General features: G+C 35.4%; 1 protein-coding gene across 3 annotated transcripts in view; it reads left to right on the plus strand.

Moving 5' to 3' along the window:
- Creld (Cysteine rich with EGF like domains) overlaps positions 1-17,814 on the plus strand; it is a 134,575-nt gene that overhangs the window by 67,742 nt on the left and 49,019 nt on the right. For all 3 annotated transcript variants that reach the window (XM_083117255.1, XM_083117256.1, XM_083117254.1), the window contains exons 2-4: positions 4,336-4,506; positions 10,425-10,571; positions 14,477-14,674. In XM_083117255.1, the coding sequence (XP_082973381.1) occupies positions 4,339-4,506; positions 10,425-10,571; positions 14,477-14,674 (513 nt within the window). In that variant the 5' untranslated portion in view covers positions 4,336-4,338. The remainder of the gene's footprint in view (positions 1-4,335; positions 4,507-10,424; positions 10,572-14,476; positions 14,675-17,814) is intronic.

Genomic DNA, 17,814 nt, shown 5'->3' on the forward strand with positions numbered 1-17,814 from the left:
TTAAAAACCTCAAGCTCAAGTAATGTCCTAACGTAGCTGAGACTTGGTTTTCTTAATCTACGAAAATCTAACCTCAAATTTTTGCATAACTTAAAGCTCCCACAAGGCATGTTAAATCAGTCTGTCGCCCACCATCTTTAAACATAGTTACAATTTTTTCTCAAATACAATATGACACCAATTCTTTAAATTATCTTGTAACTCTAAAAATTGCAACTCAAAAGCTTTACATTTATGGCAAAATGTATGTTTGTGATTTTACCACCACTCCTCTCCTAAACTATGAAATATAATTTTAAAAGTTTTACTGCCAAATTGTGGACCCACGAATTATCATACAATGACTGAACTTAGTTCCTTATACTCCGAAAATTCATTGTAGACAGTTTTGGAAAAAAGAGAGCAAGATATAGAGCATGCGTGCAACATGAGGAGAATCAGTTTTTCATTCACCATATTGAAACACATTGTTTAATTTCACTCACATGTAATACCATTGCAGTCTGTCTGTTTTTCTAGCTGCAGAAACATGTTATCATGGTCACTAAATAGATGACTTGTCTTTCTTTGCCCATTCACTCCACCCATGCTCTTCCTAAATCGTGCATTATGTTTCGATACTTTTATTGTGAATTTACAGTGCAAGTAATGTCACAATGCTCCTGAAAGTTTTATGCACAATGCTAAAAATTCTAGTCTCTGAAAAGGTTTGAAAATGTCAAAAATGGTCAAAATATGAAAGTATATGTATGCATTGTATTTACTTGAGTACCCCACACCCCCTACTTTTAAGAAAACAATGAAATTGTGGTAGATTATGAGTGCTCGACTTCTTGGGTATAGAGCTCCTAACCACAAATAACTTTTATCCTATATGGGTAAGGAACCCATAAGGATCAATCAATGCACTGACCTGGAGGGAGGGAGGGGTCACTGTCTCAGGCATTGAAAAGAAAACAGAACATTCGCACACATATTAATTTTGAGAAATGAAATGAATCATTTGAAAAGGGTTTGGTTTAATTATACCACAATTAACTTTATTCTACTTTCACGACATTTCAATAAAATGAACTCAGTTCTCCTTTGTAACGTTTTATACATGAAAAAATGTATTGTAAAAGTTTATCGTCACAGGTGAAATATGTGGCTTGCCCACATACGGAAGTGACTGATATCTAAAGTGCTACCACATTTCAAAATTATAAGCTTTGTTCGTTCAGCGTTTTATCTAAATATTTCTGACTCTCTTGATTTTTGTTTCTTGGATATATGTTTGTATTATTTCTGTTAAAAGTTTATTTCTAGCATGATTTGAGAAAAATATCCTAAAAAAACCCACTGTGACTTGTACCGCATGAATTACACCCTGTAACACGATTTTTGTTCCTGTGTAGTGAGTTTTATTTCCTAAAGGCTTCTGACTGGAAACCATAGAAAATGGCTATTACTCCCCTCAAACTTTGTTTTTGTGACCAGGACAGTGTTATTTTTGAATTTACCTGTTTTCAATGAGAAAATATATGAATTCGTGTTTTTCATTTACATGAAGAAGAAAACAAACACATATACATCAAAAGTGACATATATTTGCACTCTAGTTGTGAACAAAATTATTGCAAAAGATTTAAAAATGAGTAGTTTTCCGGGATTTACGATTATACTGTACATTACTTTCACGAATCAGCCCCCAAATATAGTCTCCCATCATGTTCTCGTTATACTGGCCTTGGTAGCGACATTCGAAGTCCAATATATCTTGATGGAAACGCTCGCCTTGCTCCTCTGAGTACGCTCCCATGTTATCCTTAAATGTATGAAGGTGAGCATCAAGGACATGAACTTTCAGGGACATCCTGCAGCCCATTTTGCCATAGTTCTTCACCAGAGTCTCAACCAGTTCCACATAGCTCTCGGACTTATGATTGCCCAAAAAGCCCTTAACCACTAAGACAAAGCTGTTCCAAGCCACTTTTTCATTCTCACTGAGCTTCTTGGGAAACTCTTCGCACGCCAAAAGCTTCTTTATCTGTGGGCCGACGAAGACACCGGCTTTGATCTTTGCATCAGATAGCTTAGGAAAGAAGTCTTGAAGGTACTTGAAGGCTGCTGACTCCTTATCTAAAGCTTTGACAAATTGTTTGATCAGGCCCAATTTAATATGGAGTGGAGGCATTAGCACCTTGTGGGGGGTCTACCAGTGGCTCCCACTTCACGTTGTTTTCTCCCACAGAGAACTCGGTCCTCTGTGGCCAGTACCTCGTGTTGTAGTGCGCTTTGGTGTGTCTGCTGTCCCATAGGCAAAGATAACAAGGAAACTTGGTAAAACCGCCTTGGAGACCCATTATAAATCCTATGATTTTGAAGTCTCCGATGACTTCCCATCCATACTCATCATATTTCAAGGCATCTAGCAATCGTTTATGCTGTTATAATCCTCTTTGAGGTGGACTGAGTAAGCTAGTGGAAGAGACGGGGATGTATTTCCATTATGAAGAAGCACGGCTTGAAGACTTCTGGACGAACTGTCAATAAAGAGGCGCCACTCATTTGGACTGAAGTCAATTCCAATTGCTTCAAACCGACCGGTGACATTGTGGCAGAAGCAGAGTCCATCTTGACTTATGAAAAAGCTGGAAAAACTTTGATGACGCTTTCTCTGATCTGTTATTTGCACACTTTCATCTAATAAATTCCACTGTTTAAGCCTGGATGTCAAGAGTTCTGCATTGTACTTGGTGAGACCAAGATCTCTTATTAAGTCGTTAAGATCTTTTTGATTGGGGTAGTACGGGTTTCTCTCCTCAGCTCGAAAATTGTAAATATCAAGATCAATGTCTTCCTCGCTCTCTGACTTACTACTCTCGTCTGAAGAGGGCAGCTTTTTCTCCGGAGGAGTTAGCATGGAAAACTCAGGGCAATGTGGCACAGGGGCGATGGACGAAGGTATATCCGGATATACAATAGCTTGCGCATTCTTTCCAGCCCGATGTTTGGAAGGATCCACCATGCAAAAGTAGCAATTACTTGATTGGTCAGTGGGTTCTCGCCAAATTCTTGGGATAGCAAACTTCATGGCTCTCTTTTCTCCTCTGTACCATCCTGCAAATGACAAAAGACAAATACTAATGTGTATTTTCACAACATATTTCACATATGAGATATGTAGATATATATTTAATATGCACAAAATTATATACTTTTATTAACTTTGTCAATCAGGTGCACAACTGCACCCAAACCTTGTGTTTAGGTGCATTACTATTGATTAGGTGCACAAGCAACTTACAAAACAGGATGTACAATTCAACATTAATGTGGGTAAAAATAAAGTATATATAGCAGTTTATTAAATGTTAAACATGTAAGGTGTTAGTAAAAGTAATTTTTCAAAATGCATTTGAAATAAACAAAAAATTCTAGGCCTCTTCAAGAAAACCCTAAATATTAAACATATAATTGAAATTATTAAAATTTTACATTTTAATTTTCCGTCTTACCTTCCAGAGTTTTTTTGCAGTTCTCGCAGGTGAAATGAGGTGCCCAGGTTTTGTCTTGTTCCCCTACAGACATGCCGAAATATGCTCTGTATGCTTCACACATTTTAGCAGATGCTTTCACAGAGTACTTATTTCCTCTTTTCTTGATAAAATGGCCACAGACATAACAAAATTCTTCTGCCATATACTTGCAGCCTCTTGATGCCATTGTAAACATGTATCTAATTAGGCAGCTAGGATGGCAACGAACCGCTTCAAACTGCACGATTTGCACTATTGTTGCTGGCAGAATGCCAAGGCCTATCCATTTCAGTTATAGGGGAGACCAGTATATGACACGTTATTTATCTTCTTTATTGGTAATGAGAAAATACATGTACTGGAAAAGGGTAAATCTCAAAACATCATTGTCCTGGCTACAAAAACAAAGTTTATGAGGAATAATAGCCATTTTCTATACTTTTGGAACACAAGGAATTAGGAAATAACAATTATTACCCAGGAACAGAAAAGAAATATTTTTTGTTACATTGTGTTATTTTGAGTATTACAAGCTTGGCTAAGCCTATTTTTTACAAGTTTTCTCAAACTGTTGACAATTCTAGAACCTCACGATTATTTAAAGCAATAATTTACAACTTTTTCTGAAGAAAAAAAAAACATTTTGGGTGGGTTTTTCTGAAGAAAAAAAACCACATGGGGAACACTGGGCTGGGCCCACCCAGACCGACCCTGATCCTATGTGGTCTAGGCCTAGTTATATTATAAATATCTCCAAAATTTTGGAATCTAAATAAAATGGTAACTTCATGACATTTATTTGTATTTATTGTAGGTAATGTGGTACCAGTTGGTTGTTTTGTGTTTGGTTTTGTTATCCATACCATTACTGGAAGGAACACGTGAGAAGAGTAAAGAAAAAGGCACGTCCCCAAAGGAAAAACTGAAAGCGGCAAAACTAGGACCATGTCAAGGATGCAGAACATTAGTAGATTCATTTAAGAAGGTGAGAATTTCAATGTGAATTTAATTTAATAACCTCATCATGTGACACTACAGCCCTTCATGTGATTTGGCCTCTTCTGCAATATGCCTCCATTTTTATCTTTTCCTCATTTTCCTGCCATCCTCTGATTATCTTTTCCCAGATCGTCTTTGTCTAACTTTCTCAGCTTAGGTCTTCCCTTTCACCTAACAGAACATGGAACACACATGCACTGGCAGCTGGTGATCTGGCTCCATGGGTGTGCACTTCAACCTCATGTCTAGAAGAAGTGTTATCTCCCTCTTAATTACTCACATCCATTTTTGTGTACATAATGATGCTAAATGTATTGGCAACCCAACATATAGAGTGATTCATTGAGGTGTAGACTAGGGATGGACGATATTGGAAATTAGGTATTGCGATATATCATCACGAAAGTATCATTACAGACGATACGATACAATATTTTTTCCATATTGTGATATCATTGATATATTGTCTCCATGATACATATCGTATCGGCAATATATATCGCCTCCACAATACATATCATATCAGCGATATATATCGTGTCCACGATATATATTGTCTCTACAATATATAAGAATATTCAGCACAGAGTGTGAGTGCATAAAAATTTACGAAGGGTTTGAATGAGTCTCATTCATGAAAATGCAGATAAATATGTGGTTAGCACATCTAGCTAGTCCTGGGTTCGAATCCTGGCATGGGCATGGATGTTTGTGTGTGTCTATTCATTAATTTCATCACTCATCCCCATCTTTGCAAATTAGCCAAAAGTGGCTCAAAAAGCAAAGTAAAATAAAGCAAATCAATCGATCGCTCATTAAACATACAGTGGGCTCTAATGCTAATATTACTGAAGTAAGCGTGTAGTTTACTGTTGTAAAGATATAACAATTTTTGAACCCTTGTTACTTCATTATGCACTGAACACTCACTTCACTTAGTAGTGCTGCAGTTCTCTTCTTTATACAGCATTTTTGTCCAAGGTGCAGTTTTCGCTGACATTATTCAATTGTTTTCAAGTCAGTTTTTTATGTAACTATTTTTTTATTTCTTAGTGAAAGTGAAAACTTTTCTAATTAAATTGACAAGGATTTTAGGATATATTCAAATTCGTAGGGGCCCCAATAGTGTGTGTTAATATTGTGCTGTGCAAGTTACACAGTACCACTAAATTCATTGACTGTACTAAATAATTTTACGGTATTAGAGTTAGTTAATATTATGCATTGTATTTTTTAATTTACTAAAATTTGTTTTGGATACATGCAATTTGGATAAAGTACTTTTTGTTTTTATACAAAATTTGCCACCTAATAGCTATTTCACATTATTAACCATTTTTGATGTGTTAATATTTATCTGCATTTTCAATGAATGAGACTCATTCAAAGCCTTCGTAAATTTTTATGCACTCACACTCTGTGCTGAATATTCTTAGAATTCTGTGAACATTGGTGATCAGAAATCAGTGTAATTTTGGTCAAACATCCAAATTTCTTTGGCATATTATTTATTAATCTACTTGAACTCTAATTTGTATTTCTGATGTGAATATCTGGTCTTTTGGTATGGCAAGGAATATTTTCTTTTTAAACATGGTGTGAATTATTTATTTATACTGTTGATAATATTTTCAATGGACATAATTTCTACATTTTTGGATACATTTCCAGGCCAGTGTTTTCGTGCAAGAGTTTTAAGAATAACTGCAAAGAAAAGAATGGATTAGAGATGTAATTTGGGAATTTTCTTCTTCTTCCTCTTTCCCCTTTTGCCTCATAGCGTCGGAGTTGCCTTTATCCACTTCTTCCATCTCTCCCATTCCTTTGCCATCCTCTTCAATTCTCTTATTCCTTTTCCTTTCTTTTGTCCTATTTCTTCTATTTCTTTTCGAATATCTTCCGGGTCTACCTCTTGTTCTCCTTCCCTCTATTCTAGCTCCATAAATTGTTTTGCTTTTCTATCTTTGTCCATTCTTACCACATGTCCGAACCATTTTAATTGTCTTTGTGCCCGTTTTTCTTCTATTGGCTTCTGATTTAATTCTTCTCTGATTTTTTCCTGATTTTTTCATTACATATTCTATCTCTTCTCGTCTTACCAACTATTCTACGGAAGCATTTCATCTCTACTGTTGTTATTTGTCTTACTTCTTTTCCTCTTACTGGCCAGCTTTCACTTCCATATAGTAGAATTGGTTCCACTGACTTATACACTTATAGTTTAGTTTTGGTGTTTATTTCCCTTTTTCCAAAAACGGTCTGGCTTAGTTCGTAGTAATCATTATTAGATTTCCTTACTCTATTCATCACTTCCTCTTCTATTCTTCCTGTCTGGTTTATGATTGTTCTCAGGTACTTGTATATTTCTGTCTGCTCCAGTTCTATTCCATCACATATTATATGTAATCTTTCTATTATCTCTACCGTTCTTCCTATTTGCATCACTTTGCTTTTATTTGCATTTACAGTCATTCTTCTAGCCTTTAGCACTTCTGCCCATTTTGTTACCCTGCCTCTTGTAGCTTGTTCTCTGTATCTGCTATTAATATTATGTCATCTGCATATACTAATGCTTGGCAATGTATCAGTCTCATATTCCAATTACCCTCTTTTGTTCTTGAACTGTGTGTTGACATCTTTCCATCCAATCTTACTATTCCTTCTACTCTTTTATATGTAGATTTTATTACACGAGTGAGTTTTCCTGGAATTTTCCTTTTCTCTAATATTGCCCATATTTCTTCTCTAAAAATGCTATGTTCATCTTTTCCCCTTTTTCTAACTATTTCACATATTGTTCGGATGGAATATATGTGATCTTGTGTTTGTCTCCCAGAATGAAGAGCAGTCTGTTCTTCTTCCATATCGTTTTCTATCTCTTTTCTTAGCCTTACTTCCAATATTCTTGAGTACACCTTAAGTGCCATGGTGGATAGACATATTGCACGATAGTTCTCACAGTTGGTTGAGTCTCCTTTCGTATACAGTGGTATAATAATGTTCTTTTCTCATTCTACTGGTAAAATTTTTCTTCTCTCCAGATCTTCTCTTACAGTTTAGGCATTGCCTCCTAGAGTGTATTTCCTCCATATTTTATATATCCTGGAGCTATTTCATCTATTCCTGCTGCCTTTCCATTTCTTACTCTTTTCACTGCTTCATATACTTCTCCTGTTTCAATTTCCTTTACTAGCTCTCTTATCTCATTCTCATCCTCTTCCTTATCCTGCTCTTGTATTCTTCTACTCCTTCCTGTTTTTGTCTATTATGTTTTCCAATCCTCCTGTCTGCTGTTCCTATGCCTTGTTCCTTTTCAAATTTACTTTCAAAGTATTCTTTCCATGTTTTTAACACATTTTCAATTTGCGTTTCCAGAATATTTGCTTTGTTTCTACACTTCTTACTCTTCTTCCACCTTTTCCTCTTACTCATTTTATTATGCACCAAAATCCTTTCTTATTCTCTTTGTATTGTGATTCCACTTCTTATCCATATTCTTCCCAATGTTTTCCTCTTTGCTTCTCTCACTATTCTTTTAGCTGTGTTTCTCTTTTCTAAATACCCTAATTGTTCTTCATCTCTTCTTGTATTGATTTATTTCTTCAATGTTTTTTTCTTCTTCTGTACTGCCTTTTTCACCTCTTCATTCCACCATCTGGTTCCTTCCTGTATTTATTCTTTCCTTCCCACATACCTCTTCCGCTGACTTGTGTATTATATCTTTGAGTTTTTGCCACATTTCCTCTATATCTTCATCTTCAAATGTTTCTTAGTTTAGTCGTTCTCCTACTTTATTCTGATATTCTTGTTTTTCTAATTTTTCTTCAACTCTTCTGTTTTTATTTGTAATAGGTCTTTTTATTTTCCTTCTTCATCCCTGTGTAAAACAGTGTTTCTACTACCAGCAGCCTGTGGTCGGTTCCAAGTACTGCTCCTCTTATTACTTTTGTCTCTGATATGTTGTCTTATTTGTTGTGGGTATATTATATAATCTATGATGCTTTTGGCATTTCTTCCTTCACCTTCAAACGTTACTTTATGTATTGTTTTATGTTTGTAGAAGGAGTTTCCTATCAGCATTGCGTTCTCTATGCAAAAATCTAAGATTCTCTGTCAATTTCAGTTTTTAATAATTTCTCCTCCATATTTCCTAGTGTTCCAAATCCACTCAAGTGATCATTTCCCACTCTTCCATTTAAGTCACTCATAATTATAACTTTTCTTCTTCCTCTTTCTGCTTTTTTCACTTTCGATTGTAATTCTGTGTAGAATTCTTCCTTGTCTCTCACATTAGCATCTTCGGTTGGTGCATATACTTGAATCAGTGTAATCTTTTCTTCTAAGTCTATGTCTGGAGTATTATTATTGAATTTACTGAATCCCAGCTGATTACTCTTTTGTCTATTTGTTCTGTCACTATAATTCCTACTCCTTCTTTTGCTCTGTTTCCAACTGGTACTCCTGAATATCTCAATACATTTCCTCCTTCAAGCATTTTTTCCTCATTTCCTTTCTTCTTTACTTTGCTTATTCCAAGTACTTTTATTTTGTATCTTTCCATTTCCTTGATTACTTCTACTTCTTTACTGTTTAATGTTTTGATATTCCAGGTACCTATTCTCATTTCCTTATTCTTGTGATGTCGTCTTTGTGAGATCTGTTCGGGGTTTCCGAGGCATTCATTTCTTCTCTGAATCATCATCTATCCCTATGCGGGTGATTAGCCCAGCGATAGGGGGCCTTTTGGTTGTTTAGTCCTTTCAGCTTCAAGGCCATGGCTGGTTTTCTGTTGGGGTTTTCTCCCTTAGTCTTCTGAGGATCCCTCCTCGCCACTAGACAGTGATTTTCCAAATTTTAACTAGTTGGGAATGTAGTGCCCCTTCCGCCATGTACGCCGTACCGAAGGACTCCTTCTCTGCTGCATCTGCCGTTGGGGTCTTCGCCTTTACCCTGGCTAGGGGCCCTTACGAGGTGCTACCATCCAGAGTCAGATGGACCAAGGTTTTTGAGAGAGATGTTACTCTAGGTTTTCTGCCTCTGCCGCCGTTGAGATGACCATCCATCTTTTTCCACCTTTGGAGCTGTTAACCAGTTCGGGGTCCCGTGGATGCCACTTTGGGAATTTTCTGTTATTCTGATACATAATTGATCGAGACTGGTTTTCAGAGGGAAACATTTTACTCTAAAAAGGACAAAAAAGGGAAAATTATTGCCAAAAAAGAAAATGGAAAAAGGAATATAGTTTATTTCTGCACTCCACTATAAATATTATTTTAAATGAAAGCACAATATATAGCATTCATACATAAGAAGGTATACATTACATTTCTTGCATTTTTTTACTTGACTTCATACGAAATTTAATGTATCTCAATTTACATATGATAGTATATATTGTGCTTTCATTTAAAATAATATATTTAGTCCTTTTTTTTTCTTATTTCTTTTTAAGGTTAAGTACAGCAAATAATCTTATCATCCATTTTGATGATTCACTGACACTCAATATTTTTGTCACTCACACAGTAAATTTAAATTTTCTCAGTGCCACAAAAATTTCCATTACAAAGTGAATAATCACAGGAAACTGCCATTTCACTTTTAGTGTTTATCTTTTTTTAATTATTACTAAAGAAATCCAACCTGGTAGTTTCTATTTGTGCCTGGGGATATATACATATTATACACAGCAACATAGTGAAAACATGTGTGGTTTTGTGTTGGCTGCCTGAATTATTTCATGCATAATATGCACTACTGTTTTTTTGGGGCAAGAATTTTGGAAAAATTACACACCCACGTAATGTCCTGCTATTTTGGTGGTTCTTATTTTATGCCTCTTACCATATAATAAACTATGTTTATTGCATGTTTGTGCAATTTATGACATCTCTTGTTCTGTAGGGTATGGAAAGAACAGCACGTGGAAAATTTGAGGGAGGTGATGCTGCTTGGGAAGAAGAACGTTTAGGAAGTTACGCAAATAGTGAAGTGCGCTTAGTTGAAATTCAAGAAAAGCTCTGTACTGATGTGGAAAGAGGCACTGATCATGTAAGTAAATTTCTATATACTTTCTTTTTAAATTGTAATTTTTAGTGTAACTGTAATGTTCTTAAATTAATTTCCTTTGCATTAGATGTTTTTGCTGTCTTTCCATATAAAATGAATGCATGGTAAATTATTGTACTAGAAATGCATATGAGCAGTATTGTCTTGATGCAGTGCACACATTGAACACACATATTACAGGTTCTAGCTGTAGTTCGAGTAATTGTTATATGCAGGCCACACTGATGTTTATAGAGAACAAGATTCTTAGATATTAATTGTTCGATAGATTTATGCTTGTGAAGGTACTTCAATAATTCAGCACAACCAGATATTTGGTGATTTACACTTTTGATTTGTAGCTGCCCACAACATTAGTCCTTGATTCTGTCCTCTCTTTGTTGTTACAATCAGGCACAAACATTATGTCTACTTACTTTCTCTTTACACTTGAACCGATGGTCATATCACTTGAGAAATATCTAAATATGGAAAAATTCATTCCCACCTTCCTGAAATTCTGAGGAATGAAGAAAAATTATTTTATCATATTAGAATAATAATGTGACCAGTGCTTGTAAGTTCTTGAAAAGTTTTCTTTTCTAATGACTTTATGATGCTAAACAAAATACTAGTAAGTTTCCCTTCAATAGATCCAGAGAATACTATTTTCATTTTGCATTTCTCCTCTTGTATTTTCTTCGTCACGATTAGCCAAAAGTGTCAGAAAAGCAAAGTAAAATAACCTAATTCAATCAATAAATGCTTTGTATTTTCTGGCCATTTTGAGCTTATTTGTAATTTCTCAGACATTTATTGCAAATTTATCATTTTTGGAGGTTTTTAAACTGCATTTTGATCCTTCATTATTGTTTTGCACATTTCTTGGTTCTATTTGTTTCTTCCAAATTTTTACACTGGAAAATTGTACATGTTTTAAAGAAATGAATGACAGTTTATATTTAATACTTATAGTTGTTATTGATAACAGAATAATGCTCCCACATGACCCATAATAAACCAAAGATATAACGTGAAAATGTACGATAATACAGAAAGAATTTAGAATGTTTGTATAAAATTTTTAATGATGTGCCTAACTAAATATTCCATTGCTTTTAATATTGTATCTAGGTGTATTATGCTTGCTTTACTCTGTGTTTGCTCTCTGGAATTGCATAGTCAAATGTTATAATTTAGAACCTTGCATAGCCCTTCTAATGAGAGTTTCAGCAGCTCAGTACCATTGTCATTTCTAAGGACAAGAGGGAAGAGAATTTTGTGGAAAGTGTGATTGTAGGTTCCAATTGTTAAAAAATATTACTTTTACTTTTTCCCTTGTTCTTAGAACTGGAAGTGGTAGCTGATAGCTGCTGAAATAAAATCAATTAATTGAAGATTTGTCATTCTGAAGAACAATGTAAGTACCTGTTGCTTAACATGATTATTTTTAGAAACACACCTTATGGTGATAATTTTATTAGAAAAATTGTTTCTGATTCATCGTAACCCTAAAGTAATAATCACTTGGGTTAATACTTTTTTTTCACTTTGAAACCAAGTATGAAAACTGGTGAAATTGGTATTCCATGATCAGTCTGGCTGCCTTGTTCTTTGGATAAAACATTTTATGTGTACCAGTGGTATAGACACACAGGGTGTCATTAAAATGGCACCCGCAGACCACAGAAATGTATAGGGGACATCAAAACAACTTGCCTTGGACCCATTCTTGTCATTGGCGAGTCCTTTCAGTGCTGCAAATGTTCAAAAAAGTCTATTTTGCCACCTGTATGGTTGCAACCCAACCCAATATAACATTTGATCACATCTGTGGCATTTTTTCCCATCTTGAAACTGTGTGCCAGTGTTCCAAGGAACAATAATATTCTGTGGAAATGACAAATGCCAACCACATTATATGTTGTAAAATGTAGTGAGGAACACATCGAGTAACTCAATGGCAATAAATCAATGATACGAGAAATGTGGAAAAAGAAATAACGTATACAAATGGAAATGCTGCTAACTGATGTAGAAGGGAAAGAAACAGAACTTTGTCTCAAGTGTATTCAAGGCTAGAACCAGAAGTTTGGAGGGGGTGGGGGGCAGTGACCCTCAAGGGACAATATTTTAAAACATCTTCATGGTTAGCATTGTTTCTTGTGCACATAAAATTTATTCTGTTGGATTTTGTGTGTTCCCTATATTTAATTTACTTTAATTTAAGAATAAATCAAAAACTTGAATAAAAATTAAGTATTGCTGATTTACTTCCCATTGGGTACTGGATTTATTCCTAGCTTTGTTCTAAAACACATTGCAAATTCTGGCATATGCCGTTTTTACAACAGGAAGAATTATCACAGATGCAATGAAATTTTATATTGGGTTGCAAGCATACCAGTGACAAAACAGTTATTTTTGAATATTCATCATGCTACAATGACACCTACTGGGACAAGTTGTTTGTTTTGGTGTCCTCTTTACATTTCTGTAGGATGACCATAATATTTTGACCCCAAAATGGGACATCCCAAGGAAGTCAGTTTACCCCCTCCTGAAAATTTGGTTAGACCTAATTATAAAATTATTATCATCATTAACATATTATTATTATTTATTAAAGCATGAATCTCATAAATGATACATACAATAAAATTAAATATGATCTCCCATTGTGAAAAGGTATTAATTATTATAATCTCAGTATAACTGGTCCCTTCTGAACTGCCTTTGATGTTTGTGCTATGCTGAGATTGAGGAATGTCAGAAGTATTTATTATTTGTGGAGCAGCTAATGAAAACAGCTTCATATTTCACCAACCGTTCATAAAATTCCCCCAAAAATTAACCCCACATGTCTGACACAATGTAAGATTTGTCTTTGGAGTTTCTGTGAAGATTCAGGATTTATATTCTTGTTGCAAGTCCATATTAAAACTTCATGTATGCTTCTTGGCCATGCTTATTCACTGCTCTACAAATAATGGAACACACAAAAACAATACTTTTTTTTAGCATGAAATATCTGAAATTTATACTTAGTTTTCATCTAACTCCTAGACTTTTTATAAAACAGGACAAATAGCGGTTTTAAATAATATCAATGGGACGACTTTGACATGACTCTGAAATGGGACTGTCGCTGTCAAAACAGGACTTATGGTCACCCTACATTTCTGTAGTCATTGGGTGCCATTTTAATGACAATCTGTATAAAAGGTCAATGCTGCACATTGCAACATGTCATTAAGGCAGAGTGAGAATGGAGGTGGAGGTGATGTAATCAGCAGGATGCTCTGACTGTCTTTACCTCCTAGAGTTGCCCTCATGGACCAATTTCATTCAAGGCTAGCTAAAACCCAGAACTACTTTATGCAGGGACCCATCCAGAAATATTCACACGCGAGACCACTTAGACTGGACCAAGTTTTCTCTCTCACATGCACACACACACACACACACATGGGTATATTATGTATGTGTGTGTTTAATTCTCAGTAATCTTACTATGAATGTGGTAGTATCCATCTAACAAAATTGTTACACAGTCTGGAACATTTACATTTGACTTAGTAATAATTTATGAGTGTTTTACATCTTATTAGGGACAATTTACTGGACAGTTTGTCAGATAAACATAATTTGGAATAAATGTATTTTGCTTCTTCCAAATTTTTTCTTGTCATGTCTTTGCTTTCTGAATGGACTATCTTGTGTGTCTTGGAAATAATTTCGCCAAAATTAGATAGCTATGAATTGTAAATATATGTAAAATATGAACAAATTGATTAACTATTGTTTCCTGTTGCTATTGCATTGTGGCAATGTGTGTTTTTTTTAATAAATATCAGACCTATTATTATTTTTAATACTGTGTAAATAAGACTGTGATTATTTTCTAGTGCCATGCATTAATGGAAGAATATGAAAACCACTTGGAAGACTGGTGGTTCCAAAAGCAGAAAGAAGAACCTGACCTACTTGAGTGGCTGTGCATCGACACACTGAAGTTGTGTTGTCCCGAAAATCATTATGGGCCAGAGTGCAGACCATGTCCTGGATACCCAGACAACGTTTGCAACAAAAGTGGGAAGTGTAAGGTATGGTAGTATTGATTGATTGATTGATTGATTTGGTGTTTTAAGTCCACTTTGTGCACAGTAAGGCTAATCGGGACTGGACCTAAAGTTTAAAGTGGGATCCAAACCACTGTGTGCCTCCACCGGGTATCGAACCTGGGACCCCTTGATTACAAGGTGACAATGCTACCACTGCGCCATCAGGGAGGCCCGGTATGGTAGTAATTTTAATTAAAATGTTAATGCATGTATAGAGTAAGTGAGTGTATAATTCTGCTATTTTGTTCTTGTTTTTATGTATGTAAAAATATAATTCATGTACCATGGTTTTATTAAATATTTCATTTTTGCAAAGTGAAATCCATTGTAGTAACTTGACTATATACAGTAGTGTCTTGCTTATCCGACATAAACGGGCTGGCAGAACGTCGGATAAGCGAAAATGTTGGATAATAGGGAGCAGGGTGGTGACAGACCTGGAAAACCGGGAAAAGTCAGGGAATTTGAGGTGTCAAAAAAAGTCAGGGAAATGTCAGGGAATTTAGTCTTCATTGACTTTTTTTTATTATTATTTATATATTTAAAGATATCGTTATGGAACTCTGCACGGGAACAGGAAATCTCGTTCGTAAGTTTCGCCCTCAAGTTTTAGGCCCCTTTTATGCACAACACAACCACGGCGCCAGAAACCAGTGATGACAGGAGGAGAGGGAGAGAGAAATTTTTCTCGCCCGGGGCTTCTCGGCGGGAATTTTAAATTCGAACACTCTTTGGAGGAAAATTGTTATGACTCGGGGCACTATGGGAGCCATCTACTTCGGATAACTTTTGTTTTGCAGCTAAAGCATCACCACATGCAACCGTGTACAATTTAGAACACGGGACCGTGGAAGGGGGGCTTGTGGGAGGGGGCACGTCTCCCAAATTTCAATTGAAAAAAAAACCCATAAAAATCTGGAGTTTGCCCCCTCTTCTCCCGCTATTTGGGAAGAATGTGCGAACTTTAGTATTCTTTTCAAAGAATGGACATTTCTTAAGAAAATGAAACATTTTTCATGTTCTTGGGTGCCATACAAGTTGAATAATAAGCCAAAATGTGATATTTTTTTTATTACAAAAAATAGGTAATTTGCATTTTTGGAGGAAAATTGTTATACTAACTCGGCCACTATGGGAGCAATCTGCTTCGGATAAGTTTTGTTTTGCAGCTAAAACATCATAGCATGCAACTGTGTACAATTCAGAACGCTGAACCAAGGAGGAGTGGTTTGGGGGCATGACCACCAAATTTCAATGAAAAAAACAACATAAAAGTCCTGAGTTTGCCCCCGCTTCTCCCGCTGAAGCAGAAATCTCATTGATAATGTAAGGAAATATGACACTTTAATTTGTTCCGATTCAATTGTTTCACTTATATGCAAGAGTTAAGTTGTTTGCTTTACAGAGAAGAGAGAAGTAGCTTTGTGCATCGAAAAATGAGTCCGCACTCGTGGTTCTTGCAAGCAGAGGGTTCCAAACCTCAGTGGAAATATCAACATATAATACCGAGAATGTATAAGGAGACTGATAAATTACAAATTGTATTTCTTAATCAGACTGATAAATTACAAATTGTATTTCTTAATCAATCACTCTTCACTCTTATATTCATTTAGTCGTAACTTTAAAAATAATCAAGTATTTTATTTTAAACTTACTGCGTATGACAGAATTCCGTAATCCTTCCGTAGGTTGTGAATTGTAATAATTTTCCAAATGCACTATTTTGCACTTTGAATTCAAATCATAGAGAATAGAGAAATTAAGTCAATTTCATAGAAGATAATATTGGTACTTAACAAAACCATACGTGGATTTGTATGAGTTTATTATTTCCATTTGCAAAAACATTGATTTAGTTTAGTTTGTAATTGTCAGGGAAAAATGTAAATTTTGTCCTGGAAAACCTGGAAAAGTCGGGGAGTTTCATTTCTGCTTGTTTGTAGCCACCCTGAGGGAGGTGTTAAGAAGAAGCCTATTAAATGTGAAACTAATGTTATAATGTTACACATTACGAACCTAATACAGCAATCATGTTTTACAACAATACAGAAATACAGTCTCGCCACATGGTTGAGTCGGGAGAAACTAAAAATAAACTGCGCTCATGCTCGCAACTTGCAGTTCTTGTTGCCGATTGATGATTTTTTTTTTTCCGGTTGTATGTCTGATAATACGGAATGTTGGATAAGCGAAGGTCGGAAAAACGAGACACTACTGTACTAAGTAAGGAAGTTAATGCATGAACGTTCTTAATTGAATGCTTGCTAATTAATAGCAGATTGGTGGAATTTTTGTATTTTTGTTATTTTATGTTGCTTTTCTGCCACTTTCTTGGCTAATCACAAATTGCAGATGGGTGATGATTAGATAAAAGTGATCACGTGACACTCATAAAGAATGCCCTTGCCCAAGCTGGGACTTGAACATGCAAACTTTAGTGGAGAGATCAAAAATTGACCAATTTATGTGCTCAGTATTTGTTACTGGCATTGGTAAATTTTGTACAGAAACATAAAATATTTATGTTGGTCTAACACTACAGTATGTAATATTTGTAAAAAGGGGAGTTTCAATGTCAGTGATTCAAAACTCTCATGAAAGAAACAGGTAAAAGTGGGCTTAAAGTGTCTTGCATGTATGTCCAGTAACCCAACTTTATTTATTATTATTTTTATTATTGTATCTAGATGATCATCATATACACTGTTTGTGTTTGCTGGTGACAGTACAATTGTGCAAGATATGAAACATGTAGGTAGACTGCCTGCTCTTTAGAACAGCGTAAATCAGGGTTTGCCGAACTGTTGCTTGTGAGGATATTTTCATTGGCTCATTACACTGCAGATGCAAATTTTCTGATTTTACTGTTTTATTTAACAGAGGTGTGTCACTTTTTTCTGTTAGTGTGCAACTACCTATGCTATACTGACACTTGTTTCATGTAAGGGACAACTAATAATCACTTGTGTCAAGCAAAGAAATAGGGGCAAATTGAACAAACGTATGGTCATGTATAATTATAATGCTGTATTATTAGCTCATTTGTGTCGTCATAGCAAAATAAAGTGTATAGGGTAATGGAACCAGTGGCAGATCCAGAAAAGTCCCAAGGAAGGGGT

The sequence above is a fragment of the Lepisma saccharinum genome, chromosome 2 (assembly GCF_977018435.1).
Source record: "Lepisma saccharinum chromosome 2, izLepSacc3.1, whole genome shotgun sequence".
NCBI classification, from domain to species: Eukaryota; Metazoa; Arthropoda; class Insecta; order Zygentoma; family Lepismatidae; genus Lepisma; species Lepisma saccharinum.